At 36.2% G+C, this 23,946-nt stretch overlaps 2 protein-coding genes across 8 annotated transcripts in view; one reads left to right on the forward strand and one right to left on the reverse strand.

Moving 5' to 3' along the window:
- Positions 1-459: 459 nt before the first annotated feature.
- Positions 460-9,106, reverse strand: wus (TM2 and DnaJ domain-containing protein wurst). Its single transcript, XM_073074672.1, has 7 exons — positions 8,972-9,106; positions 8,590-8,854; positions 5,007-5,154; positions 4,419-4,623; positions 3,945-4,088; positions 3,308-3,431; positions 460-2,448 (listed from the first exon to the last, which is right to left on the reverse strand). Exons 2-7 carry the CDS (start codon positions 8,848-8,850, stop codon positions 2,215-2,217), a joined length of 1,116 nt encoding a protein of 371 aa, XP_072930773.1. The 5' UTR covers positions 8,851-8,854; positions 8,972-9,106; the 3' UTR covers positions 460-2,214.
- Positions 9,107-13,058: 3,952 nt separating this feature from the next.
- The window catches only part of syd (JNK-interacting protein syd), a 40,934-nt gene continuing 30,046 nt past the window's right edge, over positions 13,059-23,946 (forward strand). For 3 of the 7 annotated variants that reach the window (XM_073074664.1, XM_073074658.1, XM_073074659.1), the window contains exons 1-10: positions 13,060-13,853; positions 14,634-14,789; positions 15,027-15,174; positions 15,967-16,083; positions 16,204-16,274; positions 18,856-19,006; positions 19,398-19,433; positions 20,967-20,984; positions 22,287-22,344; positions 23,013-23,172. In XM_073074664.1, coding sequence (XP_072930765.1) covers positions 13,524-13,853; positions 14,634-14,789; positions 15,027-15,174; positions 15,967-16,083; positions 16,204-16,274; positions 18,856-19,006; positions 19,398-19,433; positions 20,967-20,984; positions 22,287-22,344; positions 23,013-23,172 — 1,245 coding nt within the window. In that variant the 5' untranslated portion in view covers positions 13,060-13,523. Of the gene's footprint in view, positions 13,854-14,633; positions 14,790-15,026; positions 15,175-15,966; positions 16,084-16,203; positions 16,275-18,855; positions 19,007-19,397; positions 19,434-20,966; positions 20,985-22,286; positions 22,345-23,012; positions 23,173-23,946 lie in introns of all 7 variants that reach the window. The other 4 variants (XM_073074663.1, XM_073074661.1, XM_073074660.1 and 1 more) reach the window with 4 other exon arrangements.

A 23,946-nucleotide genomic window follows, 5' to 3' on the forward strand; every position in this document is an offset into this window, starting at 1 on the left:
TCTTGAATTCTTTCTTCTAATTACTACGATATTACTACTTTAAAAAAAATCACTAACCCCATTAAATGTAGATCTAGTAGTACAAATTACAAAAACTACTATAAGTATTAAATTACTTATAAGTACTACAGTTCAAACATTATAAATTACTTACATAGGTTTATATATTCTTATAAGAAGGAAATTACACATGAAAAGTCGAGAAATAATAGAAATAACGAGAATAAACTTTCTATGCCATCATCACATCTACAAATAATTGAGACTACCATCCCAAATTAAAAACAATATTATCCACAATAATCTAAAAATAAATGCTCGATAGGTATATCCTACAAGAAACAATACATATATGTTTTGTTAAATGGCAGGTGCAGTCTATTTATCCAGAATTTTTGATGTAATTAGAAACGTTAAAGTCCAATTTATATCTGGACCTAGACAATGTATGTCGAGGACTTTTATTTTATTTTATTTAAAAAACCACATTCATCAGCGTTTAAACTATCTTCATATTAAATTTTATCAAAATCGGTTCAAGGATTTAGCCGTAAAATATACTTAGACAATGTTACTTTTGCTTTTACAAAAATAATACAAAGACCTTCAATTAACAGCGCTTTAATTAACTGCTCCTTATGCACACATAATATGCTGATACTATATTCCAAGGTGATACTATATATACTATATTAATTTCTTTATCTATAGCCTCAAAGCTGATGACATATTATTTTCTTAAAACGAATAACTTGAAACGATGTCGATCAAACTTATATGAAGAAAATATGTATAGTATACATAATGTTAAGTTGACTCAGGTGTAAGTACTACGACACTCATATACGTCATAGTACAAACTATATTCGAGTAGTTTACATATAAATTAGCAAATAAAATAACTAGTACTGTAGTAAGAGCGCTTTTAAATTATACGATTCAATCGGCCTGCCGCATGACAGCAGGATGGTCTTAGTACTGTACAGGGACAGTCGTGTTTTTTCAAATCAGCATAGACAGCTCGATTATATTTCGCATGGAGCTATTTTGTATTTTTTTATAATATAGGATTAGCAGGCGAGTATACAGTGCAGAAGTGGTTAGTGCCGCCCTGGACACCTGTAATCAACTCTAGACAAGACCAGACCGGCCACAAATGCGCCGCTACCCCTGTAGACTAAGCTGGATTACGTTGGAAACCAGAACATAGCAGCGCTTAACTCTGCTGTTATTAGGTAGAAATAGGTGGCGGTGGTGCCGTTGGTATCAAACCAAAGAGGGTTCTATCACCTTTATAATTTTAATTAAACAACCTGCCCTGTGCAATACGATAACCGTCAGACTGTCCGGTAGCAGCAATGCAACTAAAATCGTCTAATTTGAATGCGCCCTAAGTTTACTAATAAGATTTCTCTCTATTTAATTATATATTTAGTTACCACATAGAAATAAATTATATAACTTACATTTGGTATAAGTAGTAATTGCTTACGTACATATGAATAAGTTTTCAGATCCATATATAAAAAAATATTTTTTTCGATTACAATTCAAAAAAACACAAATGGAGAACTTAAAATCGTTTTGTTATCTTCTTCAACCAAAGAAACAATCATTTATAAATTCCTTTTTATTTTATATAGGGCTTCAAAAAATTGGATCTAAAAAACGTATTCACTAAATGCTATGTGACTGTATAGAAATCCTCTACAATAAGCACATTTAAACGATAAACTTTAAGTAGTTATTATCTATTTTCGACCCATGACTGAAAAAATCTACAGTATTTACTGCTACTCAATGGCTCCTTAGTTAACATCAAATTAATTCATATAAAAATAAAGAAAAATACCACAAATCCATATATTTAAACCAAAGATACACTCCGGAGCTCTGAAATGCTGGCATACATTTTATTACTTGTAATGTCTTTATATGAAGTAAAGGGAATGTATTTAATAATTTTGTTACATGCATGACAAGTAATCACCATTATTCAGACAAATAAGACAGAACATATTCCAAATTATGAACAAATTTAAATCCCATACAAATAAAACATAGCGATCGTCCATATGAAGGGATCATCTATAAAAAAGTGTCACATATTTTTAACAACATACATCTTTAATTCATTGTTATTATACATAGAATACTTCCAAAAGTAGCTACTACGTCCTATTTACTAAGTGGCCTAAGTATAAATCAATCAGCTTACATCGAGTGAGACTTGGTGAACGGTTCGGAGTTGTCCTTCTTGTTGCGCCTGCTCCTCCTGTGCTTGCTGTTCGAGAGGATCTCGTAGGCCTCCTGTATCTCCATGAAGCGTTCCTGAGCCGCGCGGCGCTGGTGATCGTCCTTCACCTTGTCTGGGTGGTTCTCGCGGGACAGGCGACGCCATGTCGACGTGATCTCCTGCTGGCTCGCATCCGGGCCCAATCCCAACACCTGAAGATTGTTACGACGTTTTATATACACACGGATCTATGTTAACACACATACATACATGCATACATACAAACATACATACACCTCATAGTATAGTATAGAGGAGCTATGGAGGTGCATACGTAATAGCAAATGTTTATGAAACAAGATTTATTTTGTATTTGAGAAGTAACAAATGAGCATGCTGTCCATCTGAATATCAGTAGTCACTGCCGCCTTTGGACATCTGTAATCAACCCTAGATAGGATTCAAATCTTAAGAGAAGTTGGCTACAGATAAGTACAAACTCCTATAACTGTTGTTGAAATGCTTCATGTCCATGTGTCATTTACCTGATCAGGATGAAGGGCTCACCAAATCTATAACTTGAGTTATTAAGGTCAGGCTTTTTAATTATTTTCACCAGACTTGTTCTTTTTATATATAATATGGTATTAGCATAGGAGCATGCAGTCTGTCTGGTTGTAAGTGGTTGCCGCCGCCACGGACATCAGTAATCAACCCCAGATAAGATGTAAGTCCTATCTGAGATCAGCCACCAACGTGTTACTAACCCTAATGACTAAGTTGGAATGTCTCAGATGACAAACCGGAACAAAGCATTGCTTCTGTGCTGTTATAAGGCGAAAATAAGTGTGGTTGTGGTGCCCCTACAGTCGAACCATGTGATGATCTTTAGCAAAATTGTTGTGCATGAGCCAACGAAAATTTTTCGGTTAATACGACCAATTTTCGACAGATAGTGCCACTGTCATTCTAATGAAAGTACAAAATTCTTTATATATGTAGGTCATGTTAATTTTTTTTACAAACGCCGGTGAAACAGCAGGCACTACTAGTTTAGAATAAAAATTGTACCTTATAAGCATTCTGCTCTCCATGAGGATCCGAGAGTTCGATGATCTGCTTCCAGACTTCATACCAGCCGTGGTGCTGTGCGTAGTAGTATGTGTCGATGAGGCACTGCTTCACGTCTAACCACCTGGTAAAGAGTGGTAAATCGTTTTTAGATATTGTGTGAATTTGGAACTGTATTATGTGTATAAAAATACTATGTAAAATAAAATGTTGATTACTCAATGTACGACTTATATATTACTGGGATATTGGAAATTCGATTTCCAATACGTGTACAAACAACAACAAGACAAGATTTGTTCTTGTCTTGTTGTTGTTTGTACTTACAATTAGGGCTTACAAATTATTACAACACAAGAATTAACATAAGTGCAATTTACTTTTGATCTAACTGCAGAGTAGAGTATGTATGTATGTATGTCTTATTATTTGGCAGCCCCTCGTGTAAATGGCTTGATGGATTTCAATTAAAAAGTAAGACATTATTTTTGTATAGTACAAACACGCACACACGTACACACCCTCACACACATACATATACACATACAGACACACGCGCACACTCACACACATACTTTATAAACAATGTTAAGAAACTGAATAGTGAAAAATATTTAAAAAGAAACAAATAAATTACCATGGACTAGTGAAGAAGTGATGCAACGCTTCGTACACTGGAATCTCGTCGCCTTCGCTGTCCGTTATTGTACCGTAGAAGTACAGATAACTGCACCACAACGACAGGTAGAGGCAAGCACACATGCCGAGCACCGCTGCACGTCTGTAAAATGCATAAACCTATGGTCACACCATAATTGCCATAAGTATGCGATCACTCAAGAAATGTAAAAACAAAAAATGCTTTTTACACTCACAGGTCCACACTAGTAATCCCTGTGTCACGGGTACCATGTACACACCCATAGACAAATACAAAAACACCCAGACCCAGAAACCGAAATATAGATTCATCATTTAGATATCTGTTTGATCGGGGTTTAAACCCATGACCCTCTGCACGTCAGACCGGTATGGCAACCGCTCCGCCATGCGGGTCGTCAAAGAAATGAAAAGGAATAGGGAGGAACAGGTATTTAGTTAAAATACTCACTTAACGCAGTGATACTGTTTCCGCGGTTTCCGTCTCCACTCCTTGGAGAAGGTGTCGAACACGAGAGCAGCTGCTAGTACCATCAGAGTGAACCACACGGTCTCGTCGTATATGAAGTACCGAATGGGATACGTGATGTACGCAGCCACCAAGGGCCACTTGAGGGAGCCCTGTTCACGACCAATGTTGCCAACCGTCCATACACCTAAGCCATGAATTATAATGAGAATTCTAATGTTTTTCAGAATTGAAAGTAGGGCAACTTTCAATTTAAATTTGTCTTGTTATGCTACTATTAAAACCACATACGGCATGACACTGTTAGCATAGTTTTAATAATAACACTATATAGTATTCTTAATAGACAAATCTGATATCATACATGAGATAGCATTATTGTATCAAGCCACAGTAAAAGTAACAAAATACGTTCAAATTTGTTTACAATCCATTCTTTTAACTCGTAAATCACTCATAAATCAAGAGCAATACTATGGTTCTTATTGAATATGTCTACGTATGATTAAGAACTAAATAATATTGAATTGTATGAAACAATTTGGATACTATATTCAAAAATAAACTCACCGAGTGATGCTACCAGTGGTATCAGGAAGTTGAGGTACCGCAAGTTGATGTTCCACACTTCAATAGGAGGCACCGCCCACATCATCATTTGACCCCACGTGTAACCAACCATCAGCATTCCGGTGAAGCGATTCATAGAGAATGGAGGCTAAAGAAATGCATCAAATATCATTAAGTAGTAAATAAGGATATCACTGTTTGATATAGCATAACATCACAAGTGCAGTTTCAAAAACAATATAATTTTAGTAATACAATTATACAAACCAGTGTAAGGATAACACGAAAACATAAAATAGAGTAAAACAAGTCTCTTTACATGCAAAGTACTGTAGCAACTCTAACCTTTTACATCCCTCTGCTGAACACTGGGGATAAGGGAGAGCCAATCACATCAAAAATGTACTTAAAAATATGTATGTATTATTTAGTAAATGAAAGTTCTAGAATAAAATGTGAAGGCAACAAATGCAATTTAATATTTATTTATTGTGATTACTATAGTAATTTAATGAAAAAACTAGTTTCCACTCACAGATAAGCATACACATACAATAAATGGCTACATTACTCTTATCAGAATTAACCAATTGTCTCGAATACTTTTTTCAACAATTTCGTCATAAACCTGTACTCTTACCAAAGAACACATCACCATAATATGGTAGAACATTGTTCCATGTGCATAAAGACACCAACCAGTGCCCAGCAGCAGAAAATTGATACAATCACAACACACTCAGCATTTTTATACAAAAGTGGTAAAGCATAGAACTGAAACAGTAAACACATGCACCAAAATTAGTTACAGTACCTGAGCAGACAAGGCCCCAACTCGTAGATATTCTTGAAATAAAAAAAGACAAGTTACTACAGACATTAATTTGCAAGTGGTTAGTTAGTAATTTGCGATTGCTAATTAGTTACTAACAGATAGTAATGCAGTTAAGTGTGATAAAGTACCATATTGACGGTTCAAAGGCAAACCTGATTAATCATCATCAACCCACTACTGTCCCACTGCTCAAGATCTCTGCTCAGAATGAGAAGGACTAGGCCATAGTCCACCTCGCTAACCAAATTTCGCCGTTTAAACAATCTAAATATTCATATAACTTTGAAAAATCAGAGGTGCGATGGAACCATGGACCTCTCGATCAAGAGGGCGAGTTTCACAACTCACATACTTGTTGGATTGAAATGATTTTAAAAGACACAAATATTTTCACTCCAAAAATTATGTGCATACTTACTATTTGCAACTTTATATTTTTCTAAATATTCCAAGTAGAAATCATTCTTGTACAGTTTACAAAATATTAGTCAGGTTTGTCTTTCAACCGATGATGTAAATTAAGTGCAAATATACAGTGTAAACTCCATGTAACGTCACTCGATTTAACGACAAACTCTCTAAAACGTCGAAAACAATTGGCTTAGTTGGTTTAGTTTGTATTCCATACAATGATACACTCTACATAGCATTACACCCACTCTCAATAACGACCACAATTAAACAAAAAGTACCTTTTAAGTTGCTAAAATTAGTAAAAACTGCGCACCTGTGTACGTTCTTTTGTCGCTTTATTATCCTAGCCCGCAATAAACTCGACTGTCGGCATCATGCATACGAAACTTTCTAAGAAATTCGTTCTTTTGTTTACAAATTGGATTGCTTGCACAAAATTATTGGAAAATTACTTCCTTTGTCACCAAGATGCCTCAATATCAGAAGATATGAATAAAATAATTAAAAAAATACAACAAAATTACTGGTGCAGCAAAAGACGTCAGCAAGACAAAAATAACAGACTACACGCAATAGCGTTCAAATAAGATTCTTTTTTATGTACATAACTACTAACACTAGACTGAAATATTTTTTTTCTTTTTCTAATTCTGATTTTTCTTCTCTCCATTTAACGACCACTCTCTATAACGCCATAAAATGCACAGTCCCTTCAGTGCCGTTATATAGAGTTTACACTGTATTATAATTTGTGAAACAAATTACGAAATGAAGTAATTTGAAGGCATGCTTGGGAGAATTGGTGTTGATTTCTCCAAAATTTTTCTTTAGTTTTACAAACCATAGAACATTGATGTTATATTTAACACGAGCTTTTGCCCGTGGCTTCGATCGCGTTACTAAGTAATATTTTCATCCCCTATTTTATCTGTTTGGAATTGATCGAAATCCTTTCTTAGCGGATGCCTACGTCATACCATCTACCTGCATGCCAAATTTCAGCCCGATCCGTCCAGTGGTTTGTTGTACGTTGTAGTGGTTTGTTTACTGTACGTTGATAGATCACTATGTCAGTCAGTCACCTTTGAGTTATATATATTTAGACTAGGATTGTTAGTACAATTTGTCCACCATAAGAACCCATAGTGTTATAATTCATGTATTTTTTGTCATTAGGTACCTATTTAGTTACATTTTAACTTTAAGGGAACGTACCCATACTATGTGACCCATTTAGGGGGAGGGAGGGAAGTCTTTAAAATATTACGCTAAATCACAGGAGCGGGGGGGGGAGGGCTTAGGTTTTTGTTACGTAGTCGAATTCATCGAGAGAAATCTCGCAAGCAAGCAAGTCGACGAGAATCCGTGCTGCAGGCGTATACAATAATGTTGTTGTATGATCGGCTGTATAAAGCTTCACAAAAAAATCACATTCGCAATACTACGTAACATTTTGAGGAGGGGGTAGGGGTCTTAGCATATACTACGGGTGGTCACCGAAGGGGGGGAGGGGTCGAAAAATATTAAAAAATAGGTCACGTAGTATGGGTACGTTCCCTAACAAGAATAATTATAAACATTTTTTGATTTAAAGTAATAGCTTATATCCACGTAAGAGGTACGTTATTTGCATTTCCAAGAAATTTAATACTTAAACTGTACAAATATTAACTCAAGAGGCTAGTTAATCAAGATAAAACAATGTTTGTTCAATTGTACACATGTAGAATGTACATATGAGCCCTTCTACAACAGTAGTTATTTAGTAAGGCTGAATTTATCTTGCTTATGGCATTGTGGCTATGATATTAAAAAGGCATATGCTATTGCCATTTTGTTACAAAATCAAACCTATTAAGACATTTTTCACCAATTTTGAGATGTAAAATTAGGAATAAAAAGATTCTAATACAATTGAGGCAAAATAATGCATGCAATGCTCCATACAACAAAATTATTGTTACCTGGTTGTTATCGGAGAGGAAAAGTAGATAAAAACATGCAAAAAAAAACTATTTTCAAATAATTAAAATTAAAAAATTTATAGTACAAAACATTCATTGGAATTTATATTCTTACTACAGAAAACAAGTTATAAAAGTTCTGGAAAGAAATAAATATGTATATGACACTATTATTGAATTCTTAACCTAGTAACCCACATACCATGTTCATACATGGACTATGGACTATGAATGTGGCTAACATTATTTCGCAGAATTACTAAAAAATGATAAGTTAACCCAAATGTAGCAAGTAGTAAATTTTCAGAATGAACTTATATTTAGTATAAAAATACGACATGTGTTTTGATATAACATAGTTTCTACTTACCTTCTTGTTTCGTAAAATTCTGTTAACTAAATCCTGCATATATTTGGGGTCTTCATTAGCGTCCCTCACATAGCGTGGAATTCGGAACACTTCGCCCAACCAGCCAATGCCGAAACCCCCAAGAGTAGTCCACCACACAAAGGCATGCCTATCTCTCCTCAAATAAAAGTGATGAAGTCCAAATATTCCACCAACTAGCCATAGCAAGTAAGCCCAAATTACTGACTTTTGACTAGGCATACTCGAACCTTTTGGAGACATTATTCTGTAAAAAGTTTTCATTGATAGTATGTCACGTAGTCTATATTCTATAATAATCTACATTGAAAGAAATGAAAATATTTCTGGAGATTAATTGGAAAATAACAAATATTAGTCTCACATTTAGAAAACTCCCAGTCCACGTATAATAAATTTAATTATTCGCTCTAATTTCAGTAGTACTGACGTGCCCGCTTCCTCTATTTTGCAGATTTGACAACTATGTATGCGCTGCAACACGTATGTTGCAACTATCTTGACATGAATGACAGTGACGTAAACACTAGTAAAAAGGATACGTTTCGGATACTCGTAATCAAAGAGTATAGTAACCTATCTCGTAATGGACACACCTAAGAAACATTTCAATTTAAAACAGTGTACTGTTAGGTATTTAATAGTTTAAAAAAATATTTAATTTGATTTAATAATAACAATTGATTCTATGCTATATTTGTATTTAAATTATCATATAAAAAGATAGACACATAAAGGTCAGCGCACATTAGTCGTCACGACCAAAGAGTCACGACACTATGATAGCAATTATATTTCATAAAAAAAAGTTTTAAGTAAAATAGGCAAACAGATTTATTACATTTGATTCCACTATTATAACATCAAAGGATTGTTTATTATTAAATTCTCCAAATATATTAACAAGAAATTTATCTACAACACGTAATAGAGCAAATTGAAAAATACTATAATACTATTTTAATTATTTATATTATTAAATACTATAATAATATAAATAATTAAAATAGGTCCTATATTATTACAAATATCCTTTCGGTTATTTCATAAAAAATATGTATATTTTATGGAAGATCCAATAATTTAAAATTTATTTTCTAAATTGAGATTTAGAAAATTTACAGATACTTTTTTCTTGAACCAATGAAAGCGTTTTCTTTGGCTTTGTCCACTTACTATTGGTTAATCTTCTCATAAAGCCACGTTTTTGAACTCGTCACAAAAATCTGAATGGACCATTACGTCCGCCAATGTTTCCATCAGTTGAAAAGAACGAAATTTTAAATTAAATCTCTTTTTTTCTTAAGTCCTAATAAGTACAATCCATAAATTACCGAAGCAGTATAGTATACACAATATACCTGTTAAAAAAACCTGTTAAAATGTCTTAACTAACCTATTGCTGAAAAAAACTTTACACGTGCAAAGCTATGTTTGCCTATAATATTAGTATGAAATATACGAAAAAAGGACAAACCTTTTGAAGAAGAATTTTAGAGTTCCATACCCAAGGTGCGAGGTGCCGCCTGGGAGATGAGGATCGACCAGGCGAGCGAGACGCAGACGTCACTTCACCATTTGAACTGACAGCTGACTCGAGCTAAGTTCCCCGTCACCCCCCTCCTAGATGGCGAGGGGCGGTGGCTCCACGCAGCAAAGGACCGCGCGGAGGTGCTTGTGGAGTACACGCAAGTGCAATTCTCACCGCACCCACCCGCACCGTACGTCTTCGCGCACCATGAGCAGGTAGAGGGTAGAGTAAGGGATTTCCTTAAGGATCCGACACCGGCACTCGAAGGGATTGAGTTTATCTCTCTCACAGAGGTAAGGAAGGCGGCCTCACGCCTACCCAGGCGTAAGGCTCCAGGCCACGACGGGATCCCCAACCTGGCGCTTGGTATGCTGTCCCGAGGGGCCCTGGTCGCTTTGACCCGGGTCTACAACGGCATTCTCGGCACCGGCCATTTCCCGACCATCTGGAAACTAGGGAAGGTAATCGTCCTCCCGAAACCGGGGAAAGACCGCCGTCTCCCGGGTAGCCCGCCCCATAACCCTGCTGTCAACCACAGCCAAGCTATTTGAGAGGCTGGCGTTGAAACGACTGCGCCCGTTCCTTAGTATAAGGGACGAGCAGTTCGGATTCCGCGCCGGCCACTCTACAACGCTACAGCTCACGCGGGTTATCCATCACTTGGCATCCGAGCTCAATTACAGCCGTCACACCGTCGGCGTCTTTCTCGATATCGAGAAGGCGTTCGACCGTGTATGGCACAGTGGGCTCATATGCATAATGATGGATACACCTGCCCCAGCGGGGCTGACACGGTCGATAGCATCGTTTTTAAGTGAGCGGCAGTTTTATATTTCGGTTGAGGACGTCGCCTCAAACTCTAGGCCCATATGTGCGGGGGTACCGCAGGGAAGCTGCCTCTCGCCGTGGCTCTACTCGCTATACACCAACGACGTTCCCACCCTTCGCGGTCAACTGGAAGAATGGGAACGGGACGTTATGCTCGCGTTGTTCGCAGACGACAGTGCGTACTTCGCGTCATCCCGCCGAGCAGAGCTAGCTGCCGCCAGGATGCAGCGCCTGCTCGACCTATTACCTATGTGGCTTGATAAGTGGCGCATGGCTGTCAACGTCGGTAAGATAGTCGCAATACTTTTCAGCCGCAAGCGTATCATGCCGTCGCCGCTACGTCTCCGGGGAACGGATGTGGCTTGGCAGACCCAAGTTAAATACCTAGAATGTAGCATCGATCGCTCGTTGCGTATGACCCCGCAGGTGGAGCACTCGATAAACCAGGCCCGAGTGGCCCGAGCGATGCTCCGACCGGTGCTTACATCCAGGTTACCGTTACGAACGAAACTAGGTATCTACAAGACCTACATTCGTTCCCGACTCACCTACGCGGCGCCGGCATGGTACGCGTTGGTCTCTAGGTCGAACGGGAGCGTCTTCAGGGGCAGCAAAACCTAGCCCTGCAAGCGATCGCGGGGGCGGGTCGCTACTTCAGGAACGACGTGTTTGAGCGCGACCTTAAAATGCAGTCCGTGGAGGAGTTTGTGGTTCGCCTCGCTCGGTCGATGTACGAGCGGGCCGAGGCTGGACCACACTCCCACCTAAAGGGGTTCGCACCCCTTCACAATCGACTACCTGAGGGGTGGCCGCTCCCGCGGGAGCTCCCAGGGTTGGTTCCTCCCTCCGACCATCAGGAGGGGGACTGCTGGCTAGGTAACTGACCGAGTTCCGTACCCCCCGCTAAACAGCGGGGTTGGTATATTTTTAATGTTGTCTCATTATATTATAATATTATTTAATAATATTATATTATTATGAAAGAATATTTAAAATCCGGGGAGTATTCACTCCCTTGAGAATTTGCCCGGGCAAAGAGGGTACCCTCGAGATCAGAATAATCCCTACCCACCCCCCCATATTGCAAACGCAGACGCGGCATATGAGAGGCCCGTGGGTACGAAGTCCCGTCTTGCCAAGGGGTAAAAACGGAACCCTATTACTAAGACTTCGCTGTCTGTCCGTCTGTCCGTCTGTCAAAGGGCTATGTCTCCGGAACCGTAATAGATAGACACATGAAAGTTTCACAGAGGATGCATAATGGTGGCCGCTATAACAACAAATACTAAAAATAAAATAAAGTTGAATATTAAAGGGGGTATCCATACAACAAACTAGTATTCTTTGGCATCTTTCGATCTAATTGTTAAACCATACTAGGAAGACTGAAATTTTTACAATCCGTTTAATTCTATAACTGATATTATAATAAATACAAATAATGACTATAAAATAATAGTTATTTTAATTTTATTATACGTTGTTTACGCATCATACATCATCACCCCAATGACATCTATTTCTGTGTCATATAAATAAGTATTTTTGAAAATTTAAGTATCATTCATTATCACCGCAACGCCATCTATTGTTGTGTCATATAACTAAGTATTGTTGAAAATAATAAAATGAATAAAAATAAATAAAAAATGATGACTGATGATACGGACACAAATGAAGGCTATTTACGAGTTTGACTTGTACTTGGCGAATTATTGTTACCAAATTTATAATATCACGAATAATCCGTCGAATAACTTGCCGAACAAAGAGGACTGTGTAAAGGTCGATCATGAATACAGACGTATACTCCTAAGTTACCGTTAAAAACCGACACGGCGCAAAGCAGAATTAATGTGTATTATGGCGAATACCTATTCGTTTGTACTCGGCGAGTACATAAATATTGAATTAATGTCTAAACGAATGTGATAGTTAGAGAGGCGGTCGGTTTATTGAGAGAATTTTAATAAATTATTTTTAGATTCTTATTTCTTTTAACAAATTCTAAACGTATATACATGTATCCAAATTATAATATCCTGCTCAAATGACATCATTTATTGTTCGTCCAATCAGAAAAGTTACATATGGTTTCGTTTATATGACTTATAAATATAATTTATGTATTACGTAGTTAACTCCAATGAATTCATTTTTAGACAATATTTATTTTATAAAAGGTGTAATTTTATCAGGTCTTTAGTAGAAATGTGTTGCCGGAAGTAGTTTTTATGTCCGGAAACTCCTTCAAAATCCATCGCTAATCGAAGATTTTTTTTCGTGTAGTAGCATTGAAGAGCGAAAATACGTCAGTCAAACAAATGGTGTGAACGTAGTCATCATTCTTTTCTATCTTTCACTGCATATTTTTAAAATCATCTACGTGCTACTATCCGTGTATTTAGTCGGGATGCTCAGAAAAATATTCTTCTGAGTGATCATCGATCGCGTTCCGTGCACTGTATACAAAAGCAACTGACTATGTTTTCGCGTAAAATGCACTAGTCGCCCTTGGGAGAAGTAGAAGCAACATCCATCAATTGCATTTTCCACTATGAATTTTGACGACAGCGCAAACAGTAGCTATGGCACTTCCGAGACCATATACGGCTCCCACGAAGATTCTCATGTGGTTATGTCGGAGAAGGTGCAGTCGCTAGCAGGAAGTATTTACCAGGAGTTCGAGCGTATGATCGCCCGCTACGACGAGGATGTGGTGAAGACGTTGATGCCATTGCTAGTGAACGTGCTGGAATGTTTGGATTCTGCTTATCAAACGAACCAAGAGCATGAGGTGGAGCTGGAGCTGCTGCGGGAGGACAACGAGCAACTGGTCACGCAGTACGAGCGCGAGAAGGCGGCCAGGAAGCACTCTGAACAGAAGGTGAGTTCAGTTTTTAACTTTACATTGCAGTGTTTGGACCTTGGCTGGATTTCCTTTGTTTTGCTGTACAAGGCCAGCCTAAATAAAGCATTCTCAGTAGTTCATTCATCTTTGAGTCTATAAAACGTTTAGTGTACTCTGACTGTTGTGCAATACTTTTAAGTTGTAAAGTTACTTTAGTTTGAACATTTCAATGTGTCATCCATTCTGCTATCTAAATCTCAAGGTAAGCGAGGTACTTCATTAAAATACTTTTAAATAATATTACAGCATCTTAGTTTAGGGCAACAGTTAAGATTGCTTCACTCTTGTTATCAACTATTTATGCAAAGTGCTCTGCACTCATTAACTTTGTTTATGAAACTGCACAATCATTGACATGTTAAATTATATGTTCATACTATTTATATGTAATAAGTATGTTTTGTTCAACGATAAATACTCGAAACTTTATTTCTTCGTGTAATTACTTAAACCTTATTATTGTTGAATTATTAATATTTTTAATAGTCTTTTCTACAGCATTGAGGTTTTTTGCTTAAAATCATTACTTTAAATTTTATAATTATGTGTGCAATACAATGAATAAACATTAACGAAATAATAAATATAGAAACAAATATTAATTCTTAAAGTGTAATAGTGATATAAATGAATGAAAGAACCACATAATTAAGTCACCAATTTAGTCTTAATTATGTCGTAATGATTTACTTTAAAACTAGGTTAAGTTTCTTAAGTGTTTGTGTATTTTTTGCATAAAATGCATATGTTTAACAGTTGCTAGAAGCTGAAGACCACTATGAAGGAGAAAAGAAAGATCTGACTGCCAGGCTGGAGGCCCTAGACAGCATAGTGCGCATGTTGGAACTGAAACACAAGAACTCCTTGGATCATGCGAGCAGACTAGAAGAAAGAGAAAATGAACTCAAGAAGGTATACTTTTCATCTCACTAAAAACCATCCAAGCTATCCAGAAAATCCATAGAAAGTATAGAGTATAATTAACTAATTTTTGACTTAACAGACTAGTTTTACTCAGAGTAGTTTAATAAACTTCATTATAACTAAATTAAAAAACATAAAGTTCAAACACATCATTGTTTAACAAGTAACAAGTTGTAGTTAGCGATGGCTTCTACATCATTAACATACAACATAATCCACGAACAGGAGTATGCGAAACTGCACGAACGCTACACAGAGCTCTTCAAGACGCACATGGACTACATGGAGCGCACCAAGCTTCTGCTCAGCACGGCCAGCGACAGAAGTGAAGTGCGCGGTAGGCTTGGCCTCAACCCTGTGGGCAGATCTAGTGGTAAACTGCTTCACTCTTTTTCTTGCTTACTTTCAATATCGCCTTCTTGTATATGTGTGAGTAAATAGAATGTTTTTTAAACCTCTTTGTGTGGTAGTTTACTCTTCTCGTATATAAGGGTAGGTAAGTATATTAATTCTGAGATTAATGTAGCTAAGTGATCATAAATATGTGTCAACGTGCTCCTCTTTATACTTTTTTGTAACCGTTGGTACATTAGGTAGCAATGTCTTTAGTTGTTATTTCAGCAACAAATGTTCTATTCTTCCTGCTTAAAGTGATGAAATAAAATAACTTCCTGCTAAATTCTGTCTTTCCACACATTTCTGCTACACCTGTAGTGAAAATTTAGTTGTACATATTTTACTAATAAACACTTTTATTTGAATTTGTAAATAAAATAAATATGTAATGTTAATAGTTTTAAAACATTTTGTTCATGTTGCTTATTGTAATGGTTAATTATGATACCGATTCAGATTCTTGACATGTTGCCAGTAGAAAAAGTAACTGAAACCCTCTGATAAAACGAGCTTATTTAGTTCACAATGCAGTGTTTTCAGCTTCACTCTTGAGAGCCTTTTTCTTGTCACGCGGGTTTATGTTTGCGTGCGTGTTTTACCCGCATGCGTCAGTTTACCGCCGTACCGTGTCCCGCATGTATCTTGCATGACAGAAATAGTACTTAGAAAACAATAGGATACGAGTGGCGCACACGTGGACCGGAACCGCACGCGGGCACTAACCCGCGTGACACGAAAAAGGCTCTAAGTCTGTTCTTTCTTACTTTAGGTCCAATTTCATTTGGTTTTGCATCACTGGAAGGCTCTGTTCACATGGTGGAGCAAACTGAAAGTATCCCTGGCAGCCCGGTCAGTCTCTCATCTTCGCCTTCCTCACCTCCTATTGGTATTATCATTTATACTTGCGTTTTCGAATTACTTTTTAATTTAACAATTAACATAGCCCGTATTCTTCGAATATGGTATTTTATTTGCATAAATATAATAAATAATATGTTTTTATTAGGATCGGAATTGGCAGCAGTTAGGACCGTTGAGCGTGCGCACCAGACTGATCCGATAAAGCAGCAAAGCCAGGTGAGTGACGAAAAATTGTTTATATATTGTAATTTGCTTTCTTGTAAAGGTATACTATTAATTCGAAACTGATTAAAAATTTTTAGAAAAATTCACAAACTTATACATTGGAGTAATGTCATTTATTATTTTCTATTTTTAATAGTGGTGGGGTTCTACCCCGACTTCTACTTATGACCTCATGAGGTACCATTAACTATTTCTATTTCAGACTTATGACAGCAGTGTTCAGCACTACTGAATTTTAGTTTAAATGATGTAGTAAGGGAGACAAACTTAGATGATGCAATCCAGTTTAGTTTTAAGAGTAATACACATCTATAGTCCATCTCAGGTTGGACTTAGATCCTGTTTAGGGTAAGTTACAGTTAATTATGGCCGACAGTGGTAATTGAATACTCGTCGTTTTCAACAATTTCGTAAAAATCTTCGTCAAGTTACTTGCGATAAGTTTATTTTAAGCAACAGTGTTATTTTTATGTTTAGGGAAAATTTCGATCGGTTATGTAATTGTCACCCTTTACCTATAAATAATTAAACCCCTCGAGGGCGCTATTGACGTCAATACTGTTTTATTCATAGGACACCGTAGTATTTGCGAGAATTTTCTTGGAACTAAACTGTAGGTATAAGGGGAGCGGTGCATGAAACAGTTTGGCGGCAATTTGTGTTCAATTCACTATGTAGGTACCTGCAGCAAAAACACGTGGCAGTTGCCGGCTACAATCAATCAATTGTGGTAATTGACCTCAAACACTAGACCGGGTTTATCAGTAAACAAGCTGCGTTATTTTGAAATGCCACTGTTTGTAATGCCCGGATAACATATACGGTCATGTGCATTGCGTAATGAAAAGTGTAGTTACTAGTTTCATTCATATTATATTATACCTTATACACTTAACAAAAACACCAATACAAAAACGGTAATAGGAATCGCGTGTTTTCGTCGAATTGCTGATCTGTTACATCCGTCTTCGTTGCACTCGCAGGATAATGAGTAGTGTATTCCGCTGAACTTGGATTGTTCGCATCCCAACGGCTCTTTGTATACGTACGCACACTCTCTTACTATAATCACGTCGTGGTCCGAGGTTAAGAAGTGTATTTGGGACAGAGATCTACATACAGGAGTGCCGAAATCCCTTCTGTTCTCGCAAGGCTTCAAGTAATCTTTGTTCAGATCGTGTGAAAAACACCCCCGATCATGCAACGTCGTGCACTGGTAACATTTTATGGCTATATTTCCTCTCATGAAAAGTAATAGTAATAGTATAGCGAGTGAAAAGTTATTTAATATCATTTTCATTTTACTTCAATAACGTTTTGTCGTTTGACATCCATTACTTGAATAGTATGAAGACAGTTTGTCATTTTCATTTGTCATTATTTTTTTACAGTTTCGTTGAAATAGAATTTATTCGATTTGTGATAATATTGGTATTATAATTTAAGTCTTTTTGCAAAATTATGTACGGCGTTCTGGTAAGCATTTGACATTTTAAAAGATGAACCCTCGCGGTTCGATTCATAAGAACAACGTTTACATCTATTCCTGCCTTTTAACATGCGAAACATTTTAATGAGGCATTGAACTTTGAGATAGCATAGTACCTGTAGCAGCCCTTCGGTGGCACTTGCCACTAATAAGTGGTACAGTAATAAGGTGGACTGCATCCTCGTCACTGCTATATAAAAACTGGCCAAGGGATTTTTAGGAAGCATTATATACACGAATAGCACGAATAGTACACGTTACGTTATATGTAGTTAATATAAAGTAACGTTAAAACACCACATGATAAATTATTATATTAACCAAAGTTGATTTAATCCAATATAGCTCGTACATTATACTACTTACTAATGTACGGAGATTACCTATAAGTGTTTGTGCTGTTGGATTATTGAGGTGTTAGTAAATTAACGTTTCAGCATTGATTAGTGTGTAACGAAACATTCATTTCGTCTGTAAACATATTATAGATATATTAAACTCGTATGACACGTAAATATCTAATAATAATATTATTTGATCATGTCATAACAGCATTGTTCAGCGCTGTTGTGTTAAGTTTGAAGGGTGTGGTACGGATAGATTCTTATCTAACGCGTTTAACTTAGTCCTTAGGAGTAGTAACGCAATTGTAGTCGACCTCAGTTAGGACTCTAATGTTATCTGAGGTTGGCTCACGATGTCCATAGGCGGCAGTAGCCTCTGAATATCATAGACTACATATTCGTATGGTACTTGTCTATACTTCTATACTAATATTATAAAGAGGAAAACTTTGTTTGTTTGTTTGATTGTAATGAATAGTTTCAAAAACTGGACCGATTTTAAAAATTCTTTCACCATTCGAAAGGTACATTATCCACGAGTAATATATTTTATATGAAATATATTTGATAAATAGATTTTGACGCGGTACAAAGTTTGCCGGGTCAGCTAGTATTTTATAAAAAGAATGAAAATCTATACGTAATTCAGCAATAATAGTTGTAGGCATTCTACATCTCAATGTGTGAAAACAAAATGGTAATGTTTTTAAATGTGTCGTGTATTGCTTGTCTATTTTAGGCGACATCTCCAGTGGCGCCTCTGAACTCTAATTCCGGCAAATCACAGACCAAGAGCGAGAAACGCAGCGCCAACACTCTATACCAAGAGCTGGCCTTCCACGACACCGATGCCAGTATCGCCGAGGGAGAAGAAGGCGCTGATATCACAGGTATAATGTACTCCACTGCACAGTTATACGTAGGAGATTCACGCGTTCCCATATGTTGTGTGATACATGTTATCAATCATGACCTCATGATTTATGTTGCTTGTTAGATCTGTAGTAGAACATTAAGCGGTTTTGTACTGACATTACTAAAACAACAAAGGGGCGTTACGATTTTAACGTTGAAGGTATTTTGTTGTAATAGTGCAGTGGCGCCCTCTTCAAAGATATGTACCGCCCTTTTCAACGTCCATGTCAGTCTGAAGCAGTAGACACTAAAATGTCATTTTTTTTAAGTTATATTCGTGCTTGTGTTGTACGTATCGAACGGTAAAATCAAAATTCTAAGTGCAGACACGAAAAATACTTAACAATCTCATCATTGAATCCACAGGGAGCTGGGTACATCCCGGGGAATATGCGTCATCAGGTAAGATAGAACTAAGCACTGAATTTCAGATAAATTATATCCAAAAAATATAATACATTTTTAGGGAATGTTATTTTTTTTTATAAATATAAATAAACCAGACACTTAGTTTAACGGCACACTTTTAAAATTAACGGCATACTTTTTAAATTAACGGCATATTTTTAAAATTAACGGCAAAACTTTAAAATTACGGGCGAGAGCCGTTCAGAGGTGCATTGTAGCTGTATGTGTAATATAATTTACGCCTTGCATGTAAATGGTCTCAGCATCGTCATTTGTACTTTTAATGCCCACATACATAATTCATTGTTACCTAACCACACATTCGCCATTAGAGCACTATATTGTGAATTGTTAAAAAACTGGCAGACCACATTATAATGATATACATCTAAGTATAATCAGATATGGTTATGTAATTTAATTTGGTGTTGTATATGCATAATAGTATACGCTCAGTAGCAGAAAATGAGGCTCAGTCGTTACTAGATTATTTAATATATTTAAATATGATGACATCAAGTTGGCCAAGTTTTAGTTTTGTTAAAAATTAAGGCGAGATTTTTTCCGATCGTTAAGCAGAAACGCTTGTTTTTTATTCTTAGATTTTTAAACTCAATTATGATTGTAGAATGATTACTTTCCAACTCTTAGAAGACATATTAATTAATTGCGATGAAGAGATTCAGGTTGAAACAATTTTGTTTTGTTGACGGTTTTGTCTTCTGTCCGCGGCGATAGATTCGTCATACCGACCTGTAACAGATACCTCCGGAAATACTCAGAATGGACAACCGAACAATCGTCTATTCTTATTAACCGACTTTCTTATAACCGAATAGCTTTAGGGTGAAGACTATGAGCTCTAAGAGATAGTGATGAGAGTGAGATAGTCCACTACTTAGTGTCATCGCCTACTTTTTTTTAGGTCGCAGGATGCCTTGTATTTCTTTTGCTTAAAAGTGGTCGCCATTCGGGCATCATTCTCCATCTACACTAATATTATAAAGAGGAAAACTTTGTTTGTTTGTTTGGTTGTAATGAATAGGCTTAAAAACTACTGGACCGATTTTAAAAATTATTTCACCATTCGAAAGCTACATTATCTACGAGTAACATAGGCTACATTTTATATGAAATATATTTGATAAATAGATTTTGAGGCGGTACAAAGTAGGCGGGGTCAGCTAGTCGTTTATAAATCCGAGTATTGTAGCCGATCCACTTGATATTACGAAACGTCGAACTGGTCCATCCACGTATATTGAATAGATCCCACACAGTTCTTCATTTTTAACAAACTGTTCTCTATTAGCAATTAAAAATACATTTTACGACTTTTTAAGGCCATATTTTCTGCTGTCGACTGTATTACATTTACCTAAAAATGTTGTCTGTATTATGTAATTTTTTTTTGTATTATATAACGTTTTGTATGTATTTTTTGTTACTATATTAACTCTATCGAAACTAATGCTATTTGTTCTATTTTCATGCGTTCTAACTAAACGTTGCATCAACGCATTCCAGTTAACGATAACTATTTTGGTAAGTACCTTTTATTTATTCTCCTAATATTATTGGATTGTTGTAAATATATCATAAGAATGTTTATTTTGTTCGTGTATTTTAGTAAACAGCCTAAACAAGTCTTTAGCCAGATAATTGATTCTCCTGTTTATTTTTATAATGCAACCAAAATATTAGAATATTAAAAAAGCGGGTGTTTCCCTAAACCTGAGGGCGGCCTGGAGCAAACTTCACCATAGGGCTCCAGGGCTTTTGCTGTGGAGGTAAGGGTTAGTGGCGAACCCCTTCCGGATGTCTTTGTTCATAAGGCCACCGAAGATCGAACGACTGCTAATGATGCAACAATGATCCGAGTAAACACAATGTTTACTCGACAAGATCATAAATAATAGCGAAGTAGTTAACATACAAATAGTCAAACATTTTACGCACGGAAATTGTGGCGCATGACAAAAATAGATAAATATTCAATACACGTACTTTTCTATAACAATTCATCTATACTAATATTATAAAGAGGAAAACTTTGTTTGTTTGATTGTAATGAATAGGCTCAAAAACTACTGGACCGATTTTAAAAATTCTTTTACCATTCGAAAGCATTATCCACGAGTAACAAGGCTATATTTTATATGAAATATATTTGATAAATAGATTTCGAGGCGGTACAAAGGTTTCCGGGTCAGCTAGTAGGATATAATTACGGTCATAACGATTATCACTTGTCAGAATCACAAAGCCTTCATGTGGCAAGTCACGACAGATGACCTGATAATCTACGCATATTCAATACGCACATAAAACTATGTAAAGCAATGTTTAGAGGGCAAAATATTTTTTCATTGTTGAATTATTTGTTTATTTATAAGAGAAACTTAAATAATGCCTAAGGGTTTAGCTAGGCTTTAGCTACACAACATTTATGCGTCAGTTCTATAAGTAATGGAGTATAATTTTAGTATCTGCGTCGTAAAAAATAAATCTGGTGTCTACTACCTGTAACTGTACATAGATTTATTTTTGTCACTATTATGACAACATACTATAAATAGATTGTATTTGGAATACTAAAATTAGGCTGCAGATATTTTAAATTTATTCACACAATTATTTATCTCGCATAAATCAGTGCATTAAGATAGGAAGGGTGTAATTAAAACTATCTGGGTCATACGTAGATAATAAAGAATCGCGAACATGAATCATCAGCGTTCAATGACTTGCCGATTGCAATACAATTATAGCAATACAAAACATCGACTGATTTTAATGAGGTTTTTTTTATGTACGTTGAATGAATATTTGGCGATATTTTTACAGGTATGGGCAAGGAGGTTGAAAATCTTATCTTGGAGAACAATGAGCTCTTGGCCACTAAGTAAGTACCCGTTTTTATATTAATACCTTTGATTTTGTAATTTCATTTGCATTTTTGTATATTGCCCCACAGGGCTCAAATAATATTTGAGTACATACAAATTTATATACATTTTATACATAATTAACTTTCTTTCCTTATTCAGATAATCATTAGCAATCATTTAAAAAACGTCGTTAAAGTGTCAAATTACAACTTTGTTTACATGTCACAAATTAGTACAGTTGTCTGCAAATAATTTAAAGTGTTGGTGGAAAACCCGGGTATCGGTAAAGGTTGTACTTAAGTAGTTTGTAGTTTGTCGTCAACCCATTGTCTCTCTGCTGAGCACGGGTCTTCTCTTAGAGTGAGAATGTTTAGGCCATAATACACACCACGTTGGCCAAGTACGTATTGGTAAACTTTATACACCTGTGAGAACTATATTTTTTTAAAGATACCTCTTAGGCACATGCCTAGCAAAACTACATAGTTTTGCTCACGATGTTTTCCTTCGCCGTTATAGCAAGCGACAAATAATTTCTAATACGCACATAACTTTTTGAAAAATCAAAGATGTTTGCCTGGGATTTCAACCTCGGACGTCCGATTGAGAGGCCGAGTTTCAATCAGGCTATGATCCAATAGGCTATCGGTGCTATGTAATGTGAATAATATCTTAATTTCAGGAACGCGCTGAACGTCGTGAAAGACGACCTGATAGTGAAAGTGGACGAGCTGACCGGGGAACAGGAGATCCTGAAGGAGGAGGTGGCGAACCTCAGCAGCGCCAGGGAGAAGCTCCGGGAGCGCGTCACCCAGCTAGAAGAGGAACTGAGGCACTTGAAGGTGAGGAAATATTTTACGAGCAAACATAAATTATTACTGTACGTAATTTTAAAATTGACTTTAAAATCGCTGCCTTAAAGTTTACACGAATCATTAACGACATAAAATGACTTGAAGAGGAACTGAGGCACTTGAAGTTGAGGAGTTATTTTACGAGCAAATACAATATACATATTATGAATGTATGACTATACGTAATATTAAAACGTATTTTAAACCGCTGGTTTATTTACACGAATCATGAACGACATAAAATGAATTTTATGTTATGTCACATACATCGTGTAATACAATATTAAAATCGAATGAATTTAATCGAAATACGCTTACATATTTAATGCTCTCAAGTCGTCCAACTGTTCATTAAAAGTATAATTATCTATAAAGTAGTCTATGAGCGCAAGTGATAGAAAGTTATTATTGGAATTGATAATATACCGCGAACAGTAAAATTACTCATAAACTCATATGTCTTACTCGAAGAGAAACTACTCGTGAAGTAACTATTCATATATTTAATCAGAATGAATAAGTAGGTAGTAAGTCTTCTTAGTGATTAAATAATAAAATGTATACCTACACTTTAAACACGTATCCCTTTGCATTTGAATGTATGAACCTATTTTTTTGACTTAAAGAAATTTAGGAACTTTATGACAAATATATATTTTTTGAAAGAAATAGTTGTCGTCTACTTTTTTGCTATAATCATATTTTAATTGATCTGTTAAATCGTAAATGAGACTTTCTTAGATAGGAATACTTAGGTATTAT

Source organism: Epargyreus clarus, unplaced genomic scaffold, assembly GCF_041222505.1.
Source record: "Epargyreus clarus isolate Ecla_fem2 unplaced genomic scaffold, WU_Ecla_fem_2.2 ptg000007l, whole genome shotgun sequence".
Lineage (NCBI taxonomy): Eukaryota > Metazoa > Arthropoda > Insecta > Lepidoptera > Hesperiidae > Epargyreus > Epargyreus clarus.

Bases quoted from the DNA above. Each gene is read 5' to 3' on its own strand.
- wus (XM_073074672.1), bottom strand. From the start codon at position 8,850: ATGTCTCCAAAAGGTTCGAGTATGCCTAGTCAAAAGTCAGTAATTTGG. The intron at 5,155-8,589 runs GTAAGTAGAAAC...GCATTTCTTTAG, and splicing joins GAATTTTACGAAACAAGAAG to CCTCCATTCTCTATGAATCG. The intron at 3,432-3,944 runs GTAATTTATTTG...ACTCTTTACCAG, and splicing joins CACTTCTTCACTAGTCCATG to GTGGTTAGACGTGAAGCAGT.